This window comes from Cebidichthys violaceus, unplaced genomic scaffold (genome assembly GCF_023349555.1).
Source record: "Cebidichthys violaceus isolate CVI_PGR_0920_01 unplaced genomic scaffold, fCebVio1.0.p SCAF_12, whole genome shotgun sequence".
Classification (NCBI taxonomy): domain Eukaryota; kingdom Metazoa; phylum Chordata; class Actinopteri; order Perciformes; family Stichaeidae; genus Cebidichthys; species Cebidichthys violaceus.
The window spans coordinates 14,098,878-14,121,287 of NW_027176285.1; the positions used below are offsets into that span (position 1 = coordinate 14,098,878).

The following is a 22,410-nucleotide window of genomic DNA, read 5'->3' on the forward strand; positions in this document are numbered from 1 at the left end:
GTACATCTCCATTTCATCTCCAGTCATGGTGTCTTGCTTTTTTGGCTTTTGTGATTCGCTCTCAGGAATTGTAAACCGCTCTTTGTCGTCCTTTTTTCTTGCCTCAGGTTGATATGCGGATCGCAATTCTTCACCGTGCCAGAATTATGCATTTGAAGCTACTGACCCGCGTGTGTTTCATGAATAGCTCATAGGAGTTGGCTTCCATAAAGGACCATAAAACTGAACTGTGTGTTCGTACTTAGTCTCTCTTCTTGAGGCTCAGTTTAAAATAAGTCCATTCTGTGATTGCTACTCTACTGCTGCTGCTGCCGTTAAAGTTGAAATGCGCTCCAAGGCGTGTTGTCAGTGTTTTGTGAAATGGAGCGATACTTACGCAGAATGTGCGAAATCAACCTTTTTTTAATAAGAATATTTCTCCCCTAATTTTCTGTCGCTGGTAATCAGCTAAATACAGTGAAGTGCTTAAGCAGTAGAACGGTCCTGGTTTTTATCTGCGTGTTTACGGCGTAGCAGAGAATGTGAGACTGTGACCTGAATGCAGAGAGAGAGAGAGAGAGAGAGAGAGAGAGAGAGAGAGAGAGAGAGAGAGAGAGAGAGAGAGAGAGAGAGAGAGAGAGAGGCTTAGGGCTAGCATACGTCACATTTTCCATTATTTAAAGCATATTTCATTGTCACGCCTGAGCCGTTAAAGGTATTTATTTTCTCGTGGCATTATTTAGTGAAAAGAGCAAAGGCAGAGCATGCATGCTATCCAAAACACAACCTGGAAATTGACAGATTTTCTTTTGGCTTCCTTTTTTTTTTTTTTTTTTTAAGGGTACATGACCCACATTACTCATAATCCTGGCTGATTTTCCCGTTTGATTTTTAAGTTCTGTCTGTCCCGTGTGTCTACAGAAGCATGCAGAAGCTCACGCAGCTGGAGAGGCTGGACCTGGGGAGTAATGAGTTCACTGAAGTGGTGAGTATCTGTCAGTCGGCCTGTCGACGCCCAGGGCTCTCCACCTTTTCTGGCGGTGACCTCGCCTCCTCCTTCCTTAGTCTCTTCCCTTTCCTTTCCCCTTTAATTTTTTGAAATCGAAGCCCTGTTTTTGTATCGCTGGAAGATGGCGTTCATTAATACGTAGTAATCACAGCTGAATGAATAACTGGCCTTACGATTTTATTTTGAGCTTGTTTACGAGTTAAGCTCTTCATCCTGTGTCACACACACACACACACACACACACACACACTCGTATACACACATCCATAACCTTTAACCTCCTTTCTCCTCTTTGCATCTGCAGCCTGAGGTGTTGGAGCAGCTGACTGGAATCAAGGAGCTGTGGATAGACGGGAACAGACTGACGTTCTTACCTGGGGTATAATTTACAGTCAATCCTGGACACATTTTGAGAGGCTGCTGTGCCCCAGAACATCACCTAGAGATTATTCCTCTTGATTTTCAGTCTCCGCGTCGGCTTAAATCTGCATCAAAATAAACTGCAGTCGGTTTGCATCAGACCTTGAGCTCTTTGAAAATGCAGCAGCGACGGAGCCGCAGTTTAGAAACGATTCTGTTGCCCGGTGAACACGAGACGGTCACAATAATAATCACAGAAATCTGCAGCTGTGAAGTCATTCTCTCCCTTGAACACAACTCATTCATAATGTCTTTTGATAGTCAGAATGTGTTGCATAAGATTTTTTTTTTTTTTCCATCGGAATGACCAGCTTGTTTGTAACTGGGTCATAATTAAAACATTATTTCGTCTGCCAGCATCAGCTGTAATCACAGTCTGGCCTTTTTTTTTTTTATGCAGCGACGTCTGTCGGGAATATGAACCAAACAACTGTTTTTATACATATCAAATGTAATAATTCAACCGACTGTGAGGTAATATCGGGTCTGGGATTCTCCTTACTTACTTACTTAGCCTCACTGCTGAGGATGTTTTGTGGATTGTTTTAATCCACCGTGTCTCTGTTCCACCAACACAACTGCCTAATCCCTGGATAATAAGATCCAGTCTGTGTATTCATTGTGTGTCCCTTTTTATTTTTTATTTGTATTAATCCAGATGCTGGGGATGCTAAAACAGCTGGTGTACCTGGACGTGTCCAAGAACAACCTGGAGATGGTCGACGAGCAGATCTGCGGCTGCGAGAGTCTGCAGGACCTGCTGCTCTCCAACAATGCCCTCACACAGCTGCCAGGCTCCATCGGTAAAGAATGCAGCACACACACACAGTCGGGGTTGATTACTACTAAACTGATTATAGTATCGGTGACAGTATGAACTGATGTAACGGATACTCCTCTATGTGGTGCAACAGCAAGTTATGATCAATACTCCCCCGAGCTGCTGCTGCTGCTGCTGTTGCTGTTGTTGTTGTTGTTTGCATCCCTCTCATTCCCTCCCTGTCGTTTCCTCTTTTACTATAGGCTCACTGAAGAAACTGACTGCACTGAAGGTGGATGAGAACCAGCTGATCTACTTGCCGGACTCGGTCGGAGGGTGAGTGTAGCAGCAATAGCTTTACTATCGGCAGAATAAAACCCTCAGATCAGTGGATTATCGGGCTGTTTTCATCTGCCGACCCCTGATCGCATAAAAAACGTCTGTCTGGATGAATCAGATATTCCCATTAAACATAATGTGCTCCGATGCTTTTATTTGTTTTGGTCCGATGCTGATGATGTCGAGCAACTCGATTACGGCCGCGATTATGAAGTACGAATGCTAATAATTGAATGTCACGGCTCTGAGTCCGCCGCGCTGATTCATGGCTCGAGGTTTTTTGCCTCGCCGTGGAGCGGTCGATTGTAATCTCAGCCAGATGACCCTCCGAATACAGCGCTGATTAAATCAGCCATAGCCGTACTCGGGCTGCCGTTGTCTGCAGCAGACAGGTGAAGCCAGCAGTCCATCAGCTGCTGCACATCCTGGCGCTCAATCATCGTGTTGCATCACAAAGACGGGGCTTCTTTAATCCGTCCATTAGGGAGACGAATCTACATCGACTATTACTCCTGCAGCTGTTCTTCATCCGTTGTTTCCAAGCGGAGAAGCGCTGTCAATGGTCCCATATGTAGAATGTTTCTCCTTGTGTAGTTTAACACAGATTATGCGACAAAGCCTGTGGTTTACCATAATCCCATGCAAGGATTTTATTTTAAGCAAGCTGATTTGTTTTGTTTTTTCCTGATTTTATTCAGTCCGGCGTTGTTCCGTCCCTGTTTTGTATTCAACAGAGAGGGGTCAAATCCTGTGTTTTTGGAGTTTGAGCGTTCGCAGTAGCTCTCTCCGGCGAGTCGGACTCGTTTTGCATTCATCTGAATCCCCAGAGTGCATTTGCATTTTTCATTCAGCAGAAAGCCCCAGCTGCTCGGGCACTTCTGTGTCAGCGTGGTCGTTGGGTTTGAAATGTCGCTCCTTTTTTAGATCGTGTCCCATGAAGCCTTTAAGGCGCATCGGTGTTGTAAAAGTGTTCCGCTCTAACCGTGACATATTGTTACAGTAAGATGGTGCGAATAAGAGTCGATCTTAGTTCTTGTTTAAAGACGTTTGAAGACCGTTCCTTGTCTTTGTATATTTGAGGGTTTGGGGATAAATAAATAAATAAAATTGTCTTTTTGCAGAGCAATTAGGAAGCATTTCACAGTCTCATGCTGCCCAGTAATGACACCTGGTTTGACAGAATATTTAGTCCTTTTTCTACCAGACAAAGTCTTCTGTAGCAGGATTAAACGGACATTCCACCGATGTTTACTCACCAAATTCAGTTTATTTGTCCTAACAAGTCTGTGATGGAGCTTTTCAAAGTTTGTTCAAATGTTGTTTAACTTGGCATGGATGCGGAGACTTAGCAGAAAACAAGCTGAGCATGTGGAGTTTGACAGATGTGGCCGTTTCCCAGATGGGGGGGAGAGTTTAATAAAAGAAGATGCTGTTGAGTGGCGTTATGGATTAGTGGCACTTGACCCCTTACCTTTGCGCGGCAGCTTCAAGGGCTGCGTTTGTGTCCAAACCATTCAATCCTCCCGCGAGGAGCAACCGGCCGCTGCAGCGGCGGTCGGTGTATCAAACCATCTGGCGCGTCGGCTACTTGACCCATACTAGGAATTAAAGGTCGGGATATCGTGGGCTCAAATGCTGCGACTTTGATCTTTTTTTTTTTCTTTTTTTTTTTCTTTTTTTTTTTTCTTTTTTTTTTTCTTTTTTTTTTTATCCATCTCTTTCGACTCCCAACCCTCTGGAAGTACACCACTGAAATCACTGAAGTTCCACATGATTAAAGGCCTCCTATCCCCCCCCCCCTCTCTGCATCAGGCTGGCCTCTCTGGATGAGCTGGACTGCAGTTTTAATGAGATCGAAGCCTTGCCCTCTACCATCGGCCAGTGTGTCAGCATCCGCACCTTCGCTGCAGATCACAACTTCCTCACCCTGCTTCCCCCCGAGGTGAGTGTGTCCACACAGAGTTGTGTGTGTGTGTGTGTGTGTGTGTGTGTGTGTGTGTGTGTGTGTGTGTGTGTGTGTGTGTGTGTGTGTGTGTGTGTGTGTGTTAAATGGTGTGGCAAGCCAGTCTGCTCATCTGTAACAGCTAGGCCGTGTTGGCTCATGGCTCTTGGTTTCCGCCACTTCACAGATGGGCAACTGGAAGAACGCAACTGTGCTTTTCCTACATTCCAACAAGCTGGAGTCTTTGCCTGAGGAGATGGGCGACATGCAGAAGCTCAAAGTCATCAATCTCAGCAACAACAAGTGAGTCAAGACCGACAGTGTTCACTCAGGATAAGCGTCGAGTTTAAGGACCACAGTCATTGTTTTTTCTCCGTGTATTTTTGAATTATTGCAACATAGAAAAAGCAGAAAAGTCCAATCATGCTCTGACCCTTTTCCTCTGTTATCATTGGAAATGAAATCTGTTTTCATTGACAAATCAATTAATCAATACAAAAATGAATAACAAATATATTTATATCTATATATCCTGCTGTCCTGCAGCATCATGATCGATTTAGAGTCTTGATTCTGGTCAGAATGAAAATGGGCCGTTGTAGATGCTGAGGCCTGATTGAGGTTTTAATCAGGGGTTTTCCACTCCCGGTGTCTGCTCTTACACTGACTAACTTTGGCCACGACCCAAAAACACCGACGGATGGCTTGAGCAACACTTTACAGCGGACCCTCACACGTTAGACTCACCTTCCAAAATGAATTTAAGGGACGTTTTGTACCTTTTTTACAGACCTGTGCGTTTTGTTTTCGTTTTGTTCCTCTGCAGGTTGAGGAATCTCCCCTACAGCTTCACTAAACTGAACCAGATGACCGCAATGTGGCTGTCTGAAAACCAGGTACGGTCACATGTATTGTGTGTGTATATATATATATATATATATATCGCATGCATAAGGGGGTTTTTTTTTTACAAAAGGTGCCGCTGAGTTCCGATCTGTCAGCCGTGTGATGCGTTCTATGGGTGTCGTAATGGCAGCGGGGGTTGCGTGACTCGCACACAGCAGTCGGCAGTAAATGAATCCAGCGAGGTCAAAGTGCCGACAGGAAAACGCATTCAAAATTTAGTCAACCACTTCCAGGACATTCGATCTAAGCATGCCAAATGGCAGTGCAGGTCAGACAGTGATACCGTAAACTTCTTAAGCGTAGAAGGATCCCAATGATTGTCAGAAAATGTTATACTTGCATCAATACTATATACTAACAATATGGTAATCTAGACAAGCCAGTGGAAAAACCCTGAAAAGCGGAATGACTCGGATCTGAGTGACGGACAGTTTGTGCAAATAGCCTGAAGTAAAGCAGATGTGGAGAGATCGAGGTTAGCGGACGCGTCGCGTCGCTTGAGGTTTGGACGTCTGCCTCGGCTAAGTTGTCCCTCGACGGAACACAAGATAAGCCTGTCAGAGGTGGAAACGTTTGAGTCTGCTCGGCTCGTGTGGCAGGAAGTGGCTTTGAGTCCCACTTTGTCTTAGAAGTGTGGCTTTGTACGGGAGAGGAGTTCTTGGACTTGAGTCTTTAATGTATGCAAAGTGATGTCGGAGATGCTGCAGGAGCATTGATCCAGTCTGTTGACTGTCACTGCAGTTTCATTTGGTCGCGTATAATGTCAGCGTATCACCGTGACGTGCGTCAGTGTTGAGGTTGTCATAAACTGACTCTTGATCGAGTTTTAAGCCACATTTGTACAGCTTTTTAGCTCTTCTGTGTTTTTAACTCTATATTTTACCAGATGAAGGGTTTTTAGTCATCGGATGTCTGGATCTAGAGTCATCAGAAAAACAAGCTGAGCAAACGTTAACGGTGACTCGGCTCGCAGCCCCATCCGGGACGTCCTGTGTTTGCTGAACAGCGTCGGAGGAACAAAGCTTTTTAGTGTGAAACTGCTTCATTCAGTTGTTGTTTTTTTTTACTGGTTTTGATCACCGGGTTCACTTGTTTTGGAGACGAGGAGACTTCTGCGGATATCTTCATATTCTCCTGAACGTCTGGATCTTAAGTTCTCAGAGAGACGAGCTGAGCAAACGTTGCTCCAGGACGTCCTTTGTCTGCCCAACAGACTTGATTTTTAACGTGCGAATTACTGGACACAGCCAGACAGATGCAGGGTTTTTAAATCAGAACCAATGTTGATATTTGAGAGAAACTACAGAACGGTGACACTGTTTCAAAAAAAAATTCTAGAACTCACTTTCTCATCAGTTATATGCTGACTAATATCACTTGTTGTATCAAACCTGGCCGATGTATTAGTCAGGACTCCATGGTCCTATGACCAGAGCTCTGTGGACCAAGGGGGACTGAGGTTTAACCTCCAGGCTCTCCTGTAGACACGAGGTCTGTCAATGTAGACTTGTCTTTTACTGGAGTTCTGGAGTCTTTATTGACTTGTAAAACACTTTGTGACACTAATGAAGGCGCCGCGTGTATAAATCCGATCATAGATACGAATGTCTCACTCATAATCAGGAGTGCAGCACAGTCACAGATACACAGTATGTACTGTTGGGCAGGTGGCGATGGGTCCTAGGCCCTAGGGGACATTGATGAAGCTTAAACCAGCTTCCTCAAGGAACGGTTGACAGGAAGTGTCTCAGTCAAAGTGAGGTCAGAGGATTGTTTAGATTAGAGGGAGAAACTCAGGCGTAAAGAACTCTGGGAAATTACTGGTGCAACTTGGGGGTTTGTCGCAAGTATAGATGCCAAAGCGAGGCACAGGGAACACCAGGACGCTGTTGATTGCAGATAGCTCACTCAAACCTTCTTTTATTTTCTTTGTCTCCCACAGTCAAAGCCCCTGATCCCTCTCCAGAAAGAGGAGGACCCAGAGACGCACAAGACTGTGCTGACCAACTACATGTTCCCCCAGCAAACCAGGACCGAGGACTGTGAGTACTGTGCGCTCAACGGGAATAATTAGTTCTCAGCAGCAGCAGCAGGGGCTGTACATCAAAGATTTAAGCCCATCAATCAGGAAGTACCACCAGATAATCTTAGAATTCCTAGAACTCGCATGACTAGTATGATCACACGTATTCTCATGTAAAAGTCTCTAACACTTACCATCTTTACCGCCGCGGTCTTAACAGATTGGCCTGCAAGGATTCCCGCGTTCATGTTTTATGAGGGGACCTTGTTATCGGAGACAAAAGCTGCAGAAGAAACACTAGTCGTCGTCCTCTTCTTCTTGTCAAGCATCTGTTCGTTTTGGCTCGGTCTCCTGTTACACCAGACGGCTTGCGCTGACCCTGTTGCATCTTAGCTTTAGAGTAATTAGTGGTTCAAGATCCGCGCGCCTAAACCAACTAACTGGTATTGAATCAGCTGCTCGATTTCTGTGTTGACATACAAGTCACTGTATGTCCTGTCCTCCATTCCATATCTCCCAGCTATCCGCTTCATGCCGTTTTCCACAGTTATCTGCTGGGAGTTTTTCCAAAAGAGCTTTATTCGTTTCCTCGTGTCTTTCCTGAGGAGCTGGAATAAGTCATGGCCTTACTGCAATAATTATGCTTTACGAAGGCCACACACACACACACACACACACACACACACACACACACACACACACACACACACACACACACACACACACACACACACACCAGGTGACTCGTGTTATCCCCTCTGCGTTGACGGACTCTGGTATGGTGTGTTATATAGTAGACAACAGGTCTTGATATGGTCTCCTCTCAACTTATTGTGGGTCACATCTGTCGACTTGTAATCAAATGTATAAATATAATCGTCTGTTGTGTACGCCGAGTATCTATGTATCGCTCAAGAGCTTTTTAACACAGGAAACCACACAGACTGATTCACACCTTTCACACGTCACACTGAAATGACACCATCGAGTTGTTTAGTACCACAATAACAGGGTGGGATATATTTGCACACTGACATAAAAAGTACAGTCAAATCAGTTTATTATAGTCACAATTCCAAGTAGCATGAATTCTTTATGCTTGGTTCGGTTTGAGGAAGGGGTTAACTCCTAAATTTCAAGTTCCTCCACATCTCTTTCAATTCATTGGCATGGCTCATGTAGACTTTGCGCCATCTTGTGGTCAAAGTCAGACTTGTGTGAATTGGGCACAATGTGGGTGACCGGCTAAACTTAACGAATCCTCCTCTTCCTGGTGTCTTGTCTTTTATTTCAGACATCCCCAACTCTGACTCCGAGAGCTTCAACCCGGCTCTCTGGGAGGAGCAGCGCAAGCAGCGAGCCCAGGTGGCCTTCGAGTGTGACGAGGACAAGGACGAGAGAGAGACACCCCCGAGGGTTAGTGTCCAGCAGTTGTTCACATAAGTGGGAAAAGAAGAATAAGAAATGACCGTGGGGACATGTTATACCAGACTGTGAAACCATTGTGCGATCACAAATATTACTTTTGCATCTTCACTTGGATGTGGCTGTTTTCGTCCATTTTTTCTACGTTAATGTCAAGAAATCGTTCCTAAAGATTAAGGAAGTTGCCTAACAGACGCAACATCAGTGCCTTTTGTGTCCATGGGAAATGTGTGTATTGAATGCACCTCATTCTCCATGTACTTCCCATTCAACACTGATATTTCCACCTGCCCCTAGTCCTACTTCTGAAACTGCTACTGGATGATTTTAGCGGTAAGTTTGTGGGTATTTGTCCCGTTCCAGGAGGGAAACCTGAAGCGCTACCCGACGCCATACCCAGACGAGCTGAAGAACATGGTGAAGACGGCCCAGTCTGTGGCTCACAGGCTTAAGGAGGACGAGTCGAGTGACGAGTCGGGGAAGGATGCAAAACCTGTTGAGAGGAACCACATTGGAGTGCAGGACGTGGGAGTTAAGGTCATATCATATCTTACGTATCACTTATTTTAAATCTTGGTTCCCCTTTTAGTTCCTGCTTCACAAACTGCATATTCTACAAGCAAACATCTGTACTGTTTTTCTTGTGCAGGTGATAGAGGCTCCCTATCCTAATGGCACGGCATCAGACTTGGAGTCCCAAATATCCACCCACAACACATTTTCCCACAACCCCTCGGCAACAGAATCGAAAGACACGTCCGAGTCTTACAGCGCTCAGAAAGTCCCTCTCAAACCCTCGGGGGGCTCTATGATGAACCATGAGGACACACTGGTGACTATTTAGTCCTCACGATTTCACAAACGACACAAACAGAAAGCACATTGTGCAAGTTTTGAACTGGGGAAAAAAAGGCCACTTTAAGAATGGAAGAGTTATTGCTTTTGCCTTCAGGATTCTGACGAGCTGTCTGATGAAGAGGAGGAGATGAAAATTGCAGAGATGAGACCCCCTCTTATTGAGATCTCCATCAACCAGCCGAAAGTGGTGACTTTAAGCAAGGACAAAAAAGGTAAACGACTAAAATACAATATCTGAAGTGACGGTGTTTATGTACAATGAGCTAACGGTGATGTTTCTGATTAACAGACGACGCCGACTCCTTGCTGGATGACACGGTGGCCAACAGCAACCAGAACAACAGCAACTGTTCGTCGCCGTCGCGCATGTCTGACTCGGTGTCTCTGACCACAGACAGCAGTCAGGACAACTCCCTGTGCACCCCTGAGAGAGAGGCAAAGATGCCCTTCCTCCCAAAAAGCCGGTTTGTATGATTCCTGAACCTGTTCTAACGTAGAGTCCTCCTCGTGTTGTTACAAAACCTGATGTACCTCCTTCTTCGTTTAAGGCAAGAGGATGAGAATATGAACCAGCCCAAAGACAGCACCCCTCTCCTCCATAACGGTAACGGCTCTGAGACGTCCCTCCAGGCCCTTTTGAAAACCCAGCAGACTCCGCCAGATAAAATGGGGGACTACGAACTGTCACTGGAAGCCAGGATGGCCTTCATTGAGAAGAGATTGAACAACGGCATGGGAGAGTCCTACACCAAGTGGGACCAGATCAATATGAACGTGTCCAAGTTGCCGACGGACAACATGGTTCAGCTGGACGAGGTGGACAAAACCAAGAACGGTTCGGTAACCCAGGACTTGGACGGCAAGCAGGCTTTTGGCAACGACAACATGGAGGAGCATTTTCTGAATGGAAACCAGCAGGCCGGCGACTGCGTCAATAGTCTGGGGAACAAAAGCCAAGCGATGAGAGTCGAGACTGCCCATGTGGCCTCGACAGGCGTGACAGCCAGCAGTGACATGTCTCTGTCTCGCAGCACAGAGGAACTGTCTCCGGAGAAAAGGTGCCATCCCCCGCAGGTGACGAAGTCCCACAGCGTCAGCGACATAGAAGCGGGAGGCCTGAAGCTGTACTCCTTCGACGGGGATGATGACTCCTGCAACGCAGCGGGGATGACTCGGATGGCAGGGGCCGGCCCGGGGGCTCAGGGCCAGAGCATCGTCCGGAGCAAGTCCGCCAGCCAGTTACTCAACGACCAGACTCTCCAGATCTACCCCGGCTCCTCTACGTCCTCCTCAGACCTGCTCTCCTCCTCTCAGCCCCCTGCCAGCACCAGCAGATATCCAGTCTCCTCCAGCATGGCCATGGGCATCCCCCCTCCTCAGTACAATATACAGTATGCCAGCAGTGGCATGCCTAAAGAGGGCCTCTGGTCCCAGAGGACACCCATGCCCCCAGAGCACCAAGGTTACCTCCCTCCACCTCCTCCACACTCACTAGCCAACACCAACTACTCCAACCGTAATCAAGCACCTCCGTACCCTCTACAGCCCCAGCAAAGGGGGCCTCCCATGGCTCCCAAACCTTCTGGGGACATGTGGACTAAGGAGAGACTTCATTCTACTGGAGGCCAGGCTAGAAGCAGCACTCTGCAGAGGCAAAGCAGCACGGCCTCCACGGCTTCTATAACCTCCATGGGCGACCCGAGGCGCATACAGCTGCCCGAAGGGGACTACATGACGTACAGGGACATTCACACCCTCGCCAGGGGCCCGCTGGCAATGAGCCACGCCATGCAGAGGCCCCTGTCGGCCCGCACCTACAGCATCGACGTCCCCGGAGCCTCGCGGCCCGTCGGCTCCAGGCCGCAGCCCCACGAGCTCTCGGAGAGGACCATGTCTGTCAGCGACTTCAACTACCAGCACGGCAGCCCGAGCAAGAGGCCCAACGCCAGGGTGAAGTCCGAGCACTCGCTGCTGGACGGGCCCGGACTGGTGCCGGGAGGAGTCGGGCCGGGAAGGGTGCCACCTGATTGGAGGGACCAGGTGATGCGGCACATCGAGGCCAAGAAAATGGAAAAGGTAAAAAAATAATAATAATAAAGGTTAACCTTGATCACACTTTAAAGACCAACAGTATGAACACCATCATCCTTTCAAGGCAGCACAAGGATATCGTTTCATATAAAGTCCTATGAGGTGCATTGACCCTTTTTAATATGGAGTTTACCGAAGCCTACTAACCCAGCTGTATGCCCTATATTTCTGATTCACTGCATGCTTGTCTGTATATGCCGTAAACCTCTCTGTTGTGTCTTTTTTTTTTTTGTCATCACTCATGTGGTGGATTGCATGGTCGCGCGGCACTGGTTGTTCCATGTCGTCCCTCCCGTTCAGAATGCGCTGTCTCGCTCCTATAATTCCAATAACGCTCCGCTGAGCTGGTCTCACTACGGCAGCTGTAGGGATATGCATGCCAGCCAAGGGTCTCTGGTGTTTAGTGCCAGGGACGGACAGCCCTACGGAGCTCTGGGCCTCTGTGTGAGTACCGTGTTGAACCTGAAGTTTAGCTGCCGCAGCTCACGCCGAGCCGGGGCTTCCACTTTCTGCTAGTTTCACATCCTTTAGAAGATGAGAACTGTCTGTTTCCTTCTCTTCTCGAAGTTGAGAAGTGATCACTGACCCTCCGATCCTTTCACTTGTCTGTTTGGTTTTTTTTTTAATTGGCAAGTGAAAGTATAATGTCTCTCCTTATGTGTGATTTCCCACGACCTCAGTCCCTTTCTAGTACATGTGACTGTCTTCTCTAATGGACTCTTAATTTGTTCTGTAGCTCCTCTTAGTGGTAATGCAGTTTGACTTGTTTAAAAGGGGATTACTTGTTTCTGTACCATCGTCCACTTTGCGTAACGGCTTTACTGCCCCCATGATGGAATTTGACAAAGAGATATTCTTTATTTTTTTGAGGACATTGAGCTTTCTGAGGCCAATCTCGTCATAAAGAAAACCTACCTTAATTTGAGTCAAAGTTAAAAATCACGTATGTAATATGTATGGTACAACCCCCCCCCCCCCCCTTTTAAACCTGCCAGGTGCTTTAACATCATAACCATCAGCCCTCCCAATTTCACACTCGCACCCCGTGACTGCAATGCATTTCTTCTCCTTTTTAACTGCACGTTAAATCTGCATTTTGCTCATTCATCATCTTCACTTCAACTTTCGATCACTTCACATCCTCTCACTGTGTGTGTGTGTGTGTGTGTGTGTGTGTGTGTGTGTGTGTGTGTGTGTGTGTGTGTGTGTGTGTGTGTGTGTGTGTGGGGGTGGGTGGGTGGGATGAAAACTGTGTTTGCAAAAGGTAAGTGTTTGTCTTAAGTGATTAGAAAGTAGATATTAGAATCTGTCGAGGAGGAGAAGAAAGTGGCTTGTGCCTCTAGAGATGTCTTGAGAGATGTTGCGTAACCACTTCCCTACTTATCATTTAAGATTCACTTCATCTCCAGCAAGCTAATATTCAGAATTACATGCTGTCAAATAGAAGCGCAGTTCATCATCGTTTCAATCGGATGTGTCCCTTTCACCTCCTTCTAAAGCAGCACATCACTGCCTAATACCATGACCAGACATGAGGAATGTCCCTGTCAGTATCTCATTGGCTCGTTTAGTCTATGATCCTTCGTTAATGAGGTTCAGTGGAGTGAGGTTTTTTTTTTTTTTTGGCACAGTGTTAATGATCGTCACTTCCTCCACCTTTTTCAGGATGATGTGTTTCCCCAAGGGCAGCAGAGCTACACCATGGATCACCACAGAAAAGTAGGTTTTGACACAGACCGACTGTCGGCTGCAGAGCATCAATGGAGGGAGTTGTTGTGCTCATCACTGCGTGGCTTTCCTTGTTTCCCAGGTGCCTTTGATGAACGGTCAGATGGGCCCTTCTGTTCGCCCTCAGGTGAGCCAGGCGCCCATGGCCCGCCACCCTTCCAGGGAGCAGCTCATCGACTACCTGATGCTCAAAGTCTCCCATCAGCCCCCGGGGCCGCCGCCGCCGCGCGTCCCGCAGGACACACTGCAGCAAGAGGTGAAGGGTTGGGACATTTTTGGGGCAAACGTTTGTTTGCTCTCTCGCCGAGGAGCGTTTGACGAGGAGATCGATAATCTCCCTTATCTGTGACGCTACAGCTAGGCGCTGGTTAGCTTAGCATATAGACTGGTTAGCTTAGCATATAGACTGGAAACCACATCATTTAAAGTCAATTCGTGAGCTTTAATCAGCTAGCAGGTGGATTTTGTTAACTTTGTACAGAGCCAGGCCCCCTTGTTTCCAGTGTTTATGCTAAGCTAAGCTAACCACCTGCTGTAGCTGTAGCTTCATATTTAACAGACAAATGATTTACTTTATTGCCAAAAGTTGAACTATGCCTTTTAAGGAACATTTAAGTCTTTGAATCTTAGGTCGTAAGAATCTGATCCCTAACCTCCTGCTGTGGATTGTTGGAAAATTGTGTAATTAACAGCGAACGACTGTGAATTAATGGCTAATGAAAGTCTGTGGGTGTGTTTCAGATCCGTGTGAAAGTGGAGAAGAATCCAGAGCTGGGTTTCAGTATATCAGGAGGAGTGGGCGGCCGGGGAAATCCCTTTCGACCGGATGACAACGTAAGTTTATATTTATATTAGTAGTTACTATATAGGAAAATACTCTGTACAATTTAGCGGATCTTAATATGTGTAATTAATATATTTCAATCATTTATCATGTATGATTTCAGGGTATATTTGTGACAAGGGTTCAACCTGAAGGACCGGCATCCATGATTCTTCAGCCTGGAGATAAAATCCTACAGGTACAAAATCTCACAAAGCCAAACGTCAATTAAATGTGTTTGTTTGTGTGATTTTTTTTTTTTTTTTTTTTTTTTTTTTTACTCCATATATTAACCCAAAACTTCTGTCTCTTCTCCCAGGCGAATGGATATAGCTTTGTGAATATCGATCACCTGCATGCAGTGTCCCTCCTGAAGACGTTTCCAAACACTGTGGATATGATTATCATAAGAGAAGCGCAAGCATAGACTCAAGCGAAGCTGACGTACACGAGACGGAACAGAGAAATTTATGTTGACTCTCATATTTTTATACGCAGAGGAGACTGACCTGTCGGGACTATTTATAGTAGAGATCTTCATAGCCTTGACTAAACGGGGGAGAACCACTGAATGTAGTGGATTAAAGTGAGAAGCAGGCGAACCTCTGCAAGTACGAGTCCTCAAAAGGCCATCACTGTGGTATATATATTTTTATACAAAAGAAGCTGAAGATGTGACCTGCTCTGATGCAAGTAATTACTGTGGTCTCTGTACAGATCATCTTTTTCTTTTTTTTTTGTCATCCTTTATCATAAATAGGGTTTTATTTCTGCAGATTGACATGAATTGACCACTTGGGGGCAGAATTCCCTCTCCTCTGTCATCTAATTTGCCTTTTTTTTTTTTTTTTTTTTTACTTCTAATTTGAGATGTTGAAACCATTTTCTGATCTGCCGCGCGGTCTTATGTGGAGGACAATGTTACGTGCTGTTCATGTGGAGACGAATGTAGATCAAGGAGGTGTTTTTTGATTTTTTTTTTTTATTCAGATTTTTTTATTATTATTTCTCTCGCGAGATCGAAGAGTTGAGAAGAGGAAGTCATCCAGCCCTGCCTCCATAAACCCGTGAACGCCCTCCAGCGCACAAACACGTCTGTCCCCAGTGCGTATCACCTCGCCGGACCGCTACCTGTGCCGTGTGGAAACAGTCCTTCGTAATATGAATGAATCGCAGCTTGAGGAAATGCACTCTGCACGTGATCATTTCACGAGGATGGAAACATGGAATGGAAATTCAAATATCGGGGGGAGGAGGGGGAATGGGAGAGGAGAGGTGTAGCATGTGTTTTGCTCAGCCTTAATCTGTTTAGCCAGGCATAAGATATAGTTTAAAGTTTTAACATTTTGTAAAATACGCATATATGCGCGTGTTTCCCAAAATGTCAGAACCTTCCTTTACTTTTTTTTTTAGGCAGAGACAGATTTTGGCGGTTGTGCTAGTTTAACCAAAGCAGGTTTGGAAATTGTGGACGGAAGGTAAAAAAAAAAAAAAAAAAAAGAAGCAGGAGACAACTTGAGAAAGAACAGGTCAACGTTTCACTTTTGTGTTTCATTCTTTTTAAAGGGCTTCGTGTTTCAGGCAGAGCCGTTGGTGAGACGAGGGATTGCTTTGGTTTCAACATCTGTCCGTTTCTATCTTTTTACACGGGAGAAGACCACAGTTTGCCTTTTGTGTCTGTAAACATGTTTCGTCATGCTTTGTTCTCATCACTTTGGAGACGTTTCTCAGTCGTGTTTTTTTTTTGTTGTTTTAGTCTTCGCTGTACGGAGAGTAGAGTCGGGAGAAACAAGTTGTCAAGTGCCATAGACCTTGAACTGTTTGAACAGGAACCCAAGCAATACCCACAACCTTCTGAGTACATGTGCAGCGTCCATACAATGGCTTCAGAGCAATACGTAAAGCCTTTATTTTCATTCGAAAGACATCAGACAGCATTTTTTTAACAACACAATCTTCTAATAGTCACTGATGATTTTACATGATTTTTATATTGTGAAAAGAATCTTTTTTTTCTTGTGATGAAATAGCACAGGAAGTATATACGACAGTGCTTAAAAACAACAACGAAGATTTCTCTGCATTGTGTAAAAGTGAATGTTTGTGTCACTATTTAACTGTTTGTTTGCTTAAATTACCATTTTTTTTTTTTTTTTTTGCAAAAAATAATCAATTTTAAAAATAATCCAGTCAAAGCTGCATCTCAGAACATTCCTAATGTTTGTCAAAGGACTGTCAGAAGGAAAAATGTGTTTTTAAACTTCACATTCTCTGTTAACTCTTCAGTGAGACGCGTTTCCAAAAAACAAAACATGAATGGAAATGATCCGATTCACAAAGCAATGGCCCCATAAATTCCAACAGTAGATTTGTAAACCACTGAATTAATTGTACAATATATAATTTTAACCTAGCGTTTCAGAAAATGGCATTCCTCAACTTGTTTACAGCAGATGGTGTCATCTGCTGTTCCCATATGTAATTACGAATGACCCATATTTTATTCTTGTGGCACTGTCTAACCAAAATAAGAACACTGTGGTAATTAACAAAAATTAAAATAGAAATAGTAGTGTTTAAAGTGAAGCTGTACCCTTTCATTTTTAATCTGAATCTAAAATTGGTACATTTTATTCACAGGCCAATGACGTTTTAATAATGTGCATTTCCCAAATTTCTCACAGAAATGAGTATTTTACACGGATGAATTGTCGTTTATGTTATTTGTTTTCATTTTGTTGGAGAGTTCAGTTGACTTTCTGAGATTAGGGGGGAAACATTTCTGCGATAATGGTCACTTTATATTCATGGCAAAAACAAACAAACAGTGCAGTCGGACATGGTAGACAATCTAGGGAGATGAAACTCACGTGGGTTGCTTTCTTATGCTCCGGTATTGTTCTTATTTATTTAGCAGTCTTCTGTGGTTTTTAGACCGAGTACTAATCAAATTGTAAATACTCTTCAAAAAAAAAAAAAAAAGAAAATTTGAGAAAAGAATTAACGGCATTAGTGACTTGCGATTGTAAAACCAGCAATAAATTGCAATGCAGAGGCACTCGTTTTAATGTATAGCTAGTATTTCTAAGGTTGCTCTGGAAATGGCCACAGTGAGATGATGATTGATATGCATTTATCCAACATTCCAGATTTTGTACATAATTACCTGTTTCTGAAGTAACCTGTGGAAAATAAACTAATGCTCTTTAGCAAAAAAAAAAAAAAAGAAATCCTCCTGTCTTCATTTCATCCTCTGGGCTTCTCTCTCTTCAAACACAGTTCATACTGCATGTGTATCAAGGCTGCATTGTGTCCAGTACAGCAGCGGTTACATTAGGGTTACACCACCAATTATCCCACTGTAATGAGTTCATGCTGCTGCATGTAAACATGTCCCTAAACCTGCAGGATTACATGTGTTCTGATGTGTGGAAGTAGATCCGGTTGTGCAGACGCGAGTCCTGCAGGAGCTTAGATAAATAAAGAAATCCTGTTTGTGGAACAGACTAGGGTGGTAGAATGTCCTCCTGCTTCTTTCTTTAATTAAGCTGCTGTGTTGTTGTCATCATGGGACTCTTGAGCATCCTGTTGTCCCCCGTAAATGTCTTCTTGTCTCCCTTGAGTTTTGGCGAACTAAGACTGGACTGATGAGTGAGCGTGAGATTAAATTGCCACCTAGAGCTGATAAACTGTTTTTTAAAAAAGAAAAGCATGGTGGTACCTCTGGCTCCACCTTCAGGCAAAACTTCACTTTTCCATTTTTCATCCTTCAAATATTTTTTGTTTTAATGATCATCACATCTTTACCAGCAAAGCCTTTTGTGTGTGTGGAGAAAGACGTTTTTTCTCTGTCAAACCCATCTTAATTATTATTAGTTTAGTGTTTATTATCCATCTCACGTCTTCATCGTCTTACTTCCCTGACCTCTGATGGTTTCTCAGAGCTGTTGGCTATGTGGCAACGCTTTAATCTGTGTGTGTGTGTGTGTGTGTGTGTGTGTGTGTGTGTGTGTGTGTGTGTGTGTGTGTGTGTGTGTGGACCGATTTAAAGCTCTGTGTTCTACAAAGCACTCCTCATGACTCGGTGTAGCTGCTTGTTGAAAGACGCAACGCTGTTTTAGGATCATTTAAGCCACTGACACATGTTCTGACACCTACAACCGAGTCGCTATTTTAAGAAGCTTCACATGAACTGAAGTTGAACCAAAAAGAATCTCACAACACAGAAGTGTCACTTTAGATGGTCTGAGTGTTTTTATTGAATGCAACAGCAAAGCAGTGAAGTTGAGAAATGAGTCGGAGCCGTTCACATAATCAGGAAATATCTGTAAATAAAGAAATGTTATTAATTATGTCAGTGTTTCTGTCTGGTGCAGCAGAATACACCTGTGTGAAGAAGAACATCACAAGTACTTTGAGTTATTGAATTAGTGATACCAGAAGGATAAATAGGTGCATATGTAGCTAGTTTACACATACAGTTGTGGTCAAAAGTTTACATACACTTGTAAAGAACATAATGTCATGGCTCTCTTGAGTTTCCAGTTATTTCTACAACTCTGATTTTTCTCTGATAGAGTGATTGGAACAGATACTTCTTTGTCACAAAAAACATTCATGAAGTTTGGTTCTTTCATGACTTTATTATGGGTTAACAGAAAAAGTGATCAAATCTGCTGGGTCAAAGATATACATACAGCAACATGAATTAGCAATTTTGGTGACTTAGAAAGTTGTGTCAATGAAATGAGCTTCATAGCATGGCCTCTTAACTTCTTGTGAGTGATTATGAGTGACTACAGCTGGTGACTTCTCTGAGGCCATTTAAATAGGGCTCATTGGATACAAACGGCCACAAACGCTACAATGGGAAAGTCAAAGGAGCTCAGCATGGATCTGAAAAAGCGAATCATTGACTTGAACAAGTCAGGAAAGTCACTTGGAGTCATTTCAAAGCAGCTGCAGGTCCCAAGAGCAACGGTGCAAACAATTGTTTGTAAGTGTAAAGTGCATGGCACTGTTTTGTCACTGCCACGATCAGGAAGAAAACGCAAGCTATCACCTGCTGCTGAGAGAAAATTGGTCAGGAGGGTGAAGAGTCAACCGAGAACCACCAAAAAGCAGATCTGCCAAGAATTAGAAGCTGCTGGAACACAGGTGTCAGTGTCCACAGTCAAGCGTGTTTTGCATCTCCATGGACTGAGAGGCTGCCGTGCAAGAAGGAAGCCCTTGCTCCAAAAGCGGCACCTTAAGGCTCGACTGAAGTTTGCTGCTGATCACATGGACAAAGATAAGACCTTCTGGAGGAAAGTTCTGTGGTCAGACGAAACAAAAATCGAGCTGTTTGGCCACAATGCCCAGCAATATGTTTGGAGGAGAAAAGGTGAGGCCTTTAACCCCAAGAACACCATGCCTACCGTCAAGCACGGTGGTGGTAGTATTATGCTGTGGGGCTGTTTTGCTGCCAATGGAACTGGTGCTTTACAGAGAGTAAATGGGATAATGAAGAAGGAGGATTACCTTCAAATTCTTCAAGATAACCTAAAATCATCAGCCCGAAGGTTGGGTCTTGGGCGCGGTTGGGTGTTCCAACAGGACAATGACCCCAAACACACATCAAAAGTGGTAATGGAATGGCTAAATCAGGCTAGAATTAGGGTTTTAGAATGGCCTTCCCAAAGTCCTGACTTAAATCCCATTGAGAACATGTGGACAATGCTGAAGAAACAAGTCCATGTCAGAAAGCCATCAACTTTAACTGAACTGCACCAATTCTGTCAAGAGGAGTGGTCAAAGATTCAACGAGAAGCTTGTGGATGGCTACCAAAAGCGCCTAATTGAAGTGAAAATGGCCAAGGGACATGTAACCAAATATTAGCACTGCTGTATGTATATTTTTGACCCAGCAGATTTGATCACTTTTTCTGTTAACTCATAATAAAGTCATGAAAGAACCAAACTTCATGAATGTTTTTTGTGACAAAGAAGTATCTGTTCCAATCACTCTATCAGAGAAAAATCAGAGTTGTAGAAATAACGGGGAAACTCAAGCGAGCCATGACATTATGTTCTTTACAAGTGTATGTAAACTTTTGACCACAACTGTATTTATATAAGTATATATATATATATATATACTCATACTCATCTTTTAGTCCACAGTGAAAGGTAACAGTGGTCAAAGTAAAGAATGACAGAATGGTTAGTTAGACAATATTTCAATCATAGAATAAAGACACTAAATGCATAAACAGGTTAACATAATACATTAACCTATTTCTAACTTTGTCTTTACATTATAAATCATTTTATCATTTTAATTATTACCTTAGATAATTATTAGCAAGAAAGGGAACAATAAATAATCCTAAGTAAGACGGACAAATGATCTTTGAATGACCAAATAAGAGATGATTGATGAACGAACAGACGTAGCAGACAGTTTGTAGGTATGTTACAGACTATGACTTTATTCTAGGCCACTTTCGCAAAACAGAAGCCCCAGTGCAAGACGCTACATGGCTACATGCCAGAAGCAAAGGCTACGTTTCCTCGTCACTCTCTTCGGACCACCTCGGCCTCTTCGCAGCCTCCTCCTCCTCCTCGTCGTCGTCGCTCTCTTCCCTGCGTCGTCTTGTGGAGGAGACGAGGCCAAAAGTTGAGGGAGATCCAGCAACCGTTGCATCCGCGAGCTCCTCGGAAGAAACTTCCAAGGAGAGTGGCCCGATGTCTTCAACATCCAGAACAGGGATCTCAACCGCCAGCTCGCCATCGAAGTCCTCGTATTCAAGTCCGACGACATCGATCTCAGGGTCATCCTCCTCCCCAAGTCCGACGACATCGATCTCAGGGTCATCCTCCTCCCCAAGTCCAACGACATCGATCTCAGGGTCATCCTCCTCCCCAAGTCCGACGACATCGATCTCAGGGTCCTCCTCCCTTTCAGGTAGCCCATACCTGTACATGTCAAAAATATGCTCAAGAGCAGCATTATAAGCATCAACATCAAGAGGGTTAGCGTGAGGGAAGTCAGGGTCAGCGTAAGGGTCAGCGTGAGGATAAGGAGCAGCAAAAGCATAAGGAGCAGCGACAGGAACAGCGTAGGGAACAGGGTAGGGAACAGCGTAGGGAACAGGGTAGGGAACAGGGTAGGGAACAGCGTAGGGACCAGGGTAGGGAACAGGAAGAGGAACAGAGCCTTGTTGTTGTCCCCCCATCACAAAGTGTGGAGGTAGGAACTGCTCACCGACCCTTGCGTGAGGCTCAGCCTCCTGAAGCCCGTCCACATGATCCGCACCAACAACGCCGACCTCTTCCTCCTCGTCCTCCTCGTCCTCCTCGTAATCAGGAAGGACCAGGTTGTCAGGAGGCCTCTCGGCATCTGGGCGGTCAGCAAACAGGCGTCGAAAGGGGCGGGCTGAGGTAGGAAGAAAAATAATTTATTGAAAAAAAAAAAGTCACATCCACAAGCCGCCAACTAACACAAAGCCACCGCTAACACAGTGACGTTGAGTTGTATTCAGTCAGATTTACTTATTTGGCATACAGTACTTCTGTCTCTACTTGGTGAGGAGAGACTGCATCAGTTTAACCCTTGTTTGCACAACACAGTTCTACACAACAACCCTGTTCACGTTGTACAGCCGTAATAAAAGTCACACTGCTATATAATAAGTCAGAACAAAGCGTGTTGCATCATAGTTTGGACCTTGTGGTGATTCTGACTCTATTCAGTGAGAGACGACGCTGCCTCCAATTATATCTATAGTTTCCAATAAACTGTGAAAAACACTGAGAGGAAGCCAAAAGGATGCGCAGAGACCCGCGTGCGCAGTTACGCAGCCATAACGTGGGTCCCTGCCGTTAATTCACGCGCTATTAACAACATGGTTTCTCCAAAATATCCACACCGACATATGTGCGTTTTGGCAAGTTAAACTAATTTATTTTATTTAGTCCACTGCATGACAAACCACTTTAAAGATAAAACCACATGAATTTTGAAAAAAAACCCATTTTGTTTCCTACATTTTCAACACAAAACTCGAAGATTTAAAAAAAAAAAAAAAAAGTGTTTTCAAGTCCCTACACAAGTGTTAACACATTC

The 22,410-nt window shown here is 44.5% G+C and overlaps 1 protein-coding gene across 1 annotated transcript in view; it reads left to right on the forward strand.

Moving 5' to 3' along the window:
• Positions 1-17,533, forward strand: part of erbin (erbb2 interacting protein) — a 35,272-nt gene extending 17,739 nt beyond the window's left edge. The window contains exons 7-26 of the mRNA XM_068706595.1: positions 901-964; positions 1,293-1,367; positions 2,067-2,211; positions 2,432-2,504; positions 4,320-4,449; positions 4,637-4,752; positions 5,276-5,345; positions 7,298-7,397; positions 8,673-8,794; positions 9,167-9,340; positions 9,453-9,635; positions 9,756-9,873; positions 9,951-10,125; positions 10,210-11,737; positions 12,053-12,196; positions 13,418-13,471; positions 13,563-13,736; positions 14,222-14,314; positions 14,428-14,502; positions 14,623-17,533. Of these exons, the coding sequence (XP_068562696.1) occupies positions 901-964; positions 1,293-1,367; positions 2,067-2,211; positions 2,432-2,504; positions 4,320-4,449; positions 4,637-4,752; positions 5,276-5,345; positions 7,298-7,397; positions 8,673-8,794; positions 9,167-9,340; positions 9,453-9,635; positions 9,756-9,873; positions 9,951-10,125; positions 10,210-11,737; positions 12,053-12,196; positions 13,418-13,471; positions 13,563-13,736; positions 14,222-14,314; positions 14,428-14,502; positions 14,623-14,730 (3,721 nt within the window). The 3' untranslated portion in view covers positions 14,731-17,533. The remainder of the gene's footprint in view (positions 1-900; positions 965-1,292; positions 1,368-2,066; positions 2,212-2,431; positions 2,505-4,319; positions 4,450-4,636; positions 4,753-5,275; positions 5,346-7,297; positions 7,398-8,672; positions 8,795-9,166; positions 9,341-9,452; positions 9,636-9,755; positions 9,874-9,950; positions 10,126-10,209; positions 11,738-12,052; positions 12,197-13,417; positions 13,472-13,562; positions 13,737-14,221; positions 14,315-14,427; positions 14,503-14,622) is intronic.
• The last annotated feature ends 4,877 nt before the right edge of the window (positions 17,534-22,410 follow it).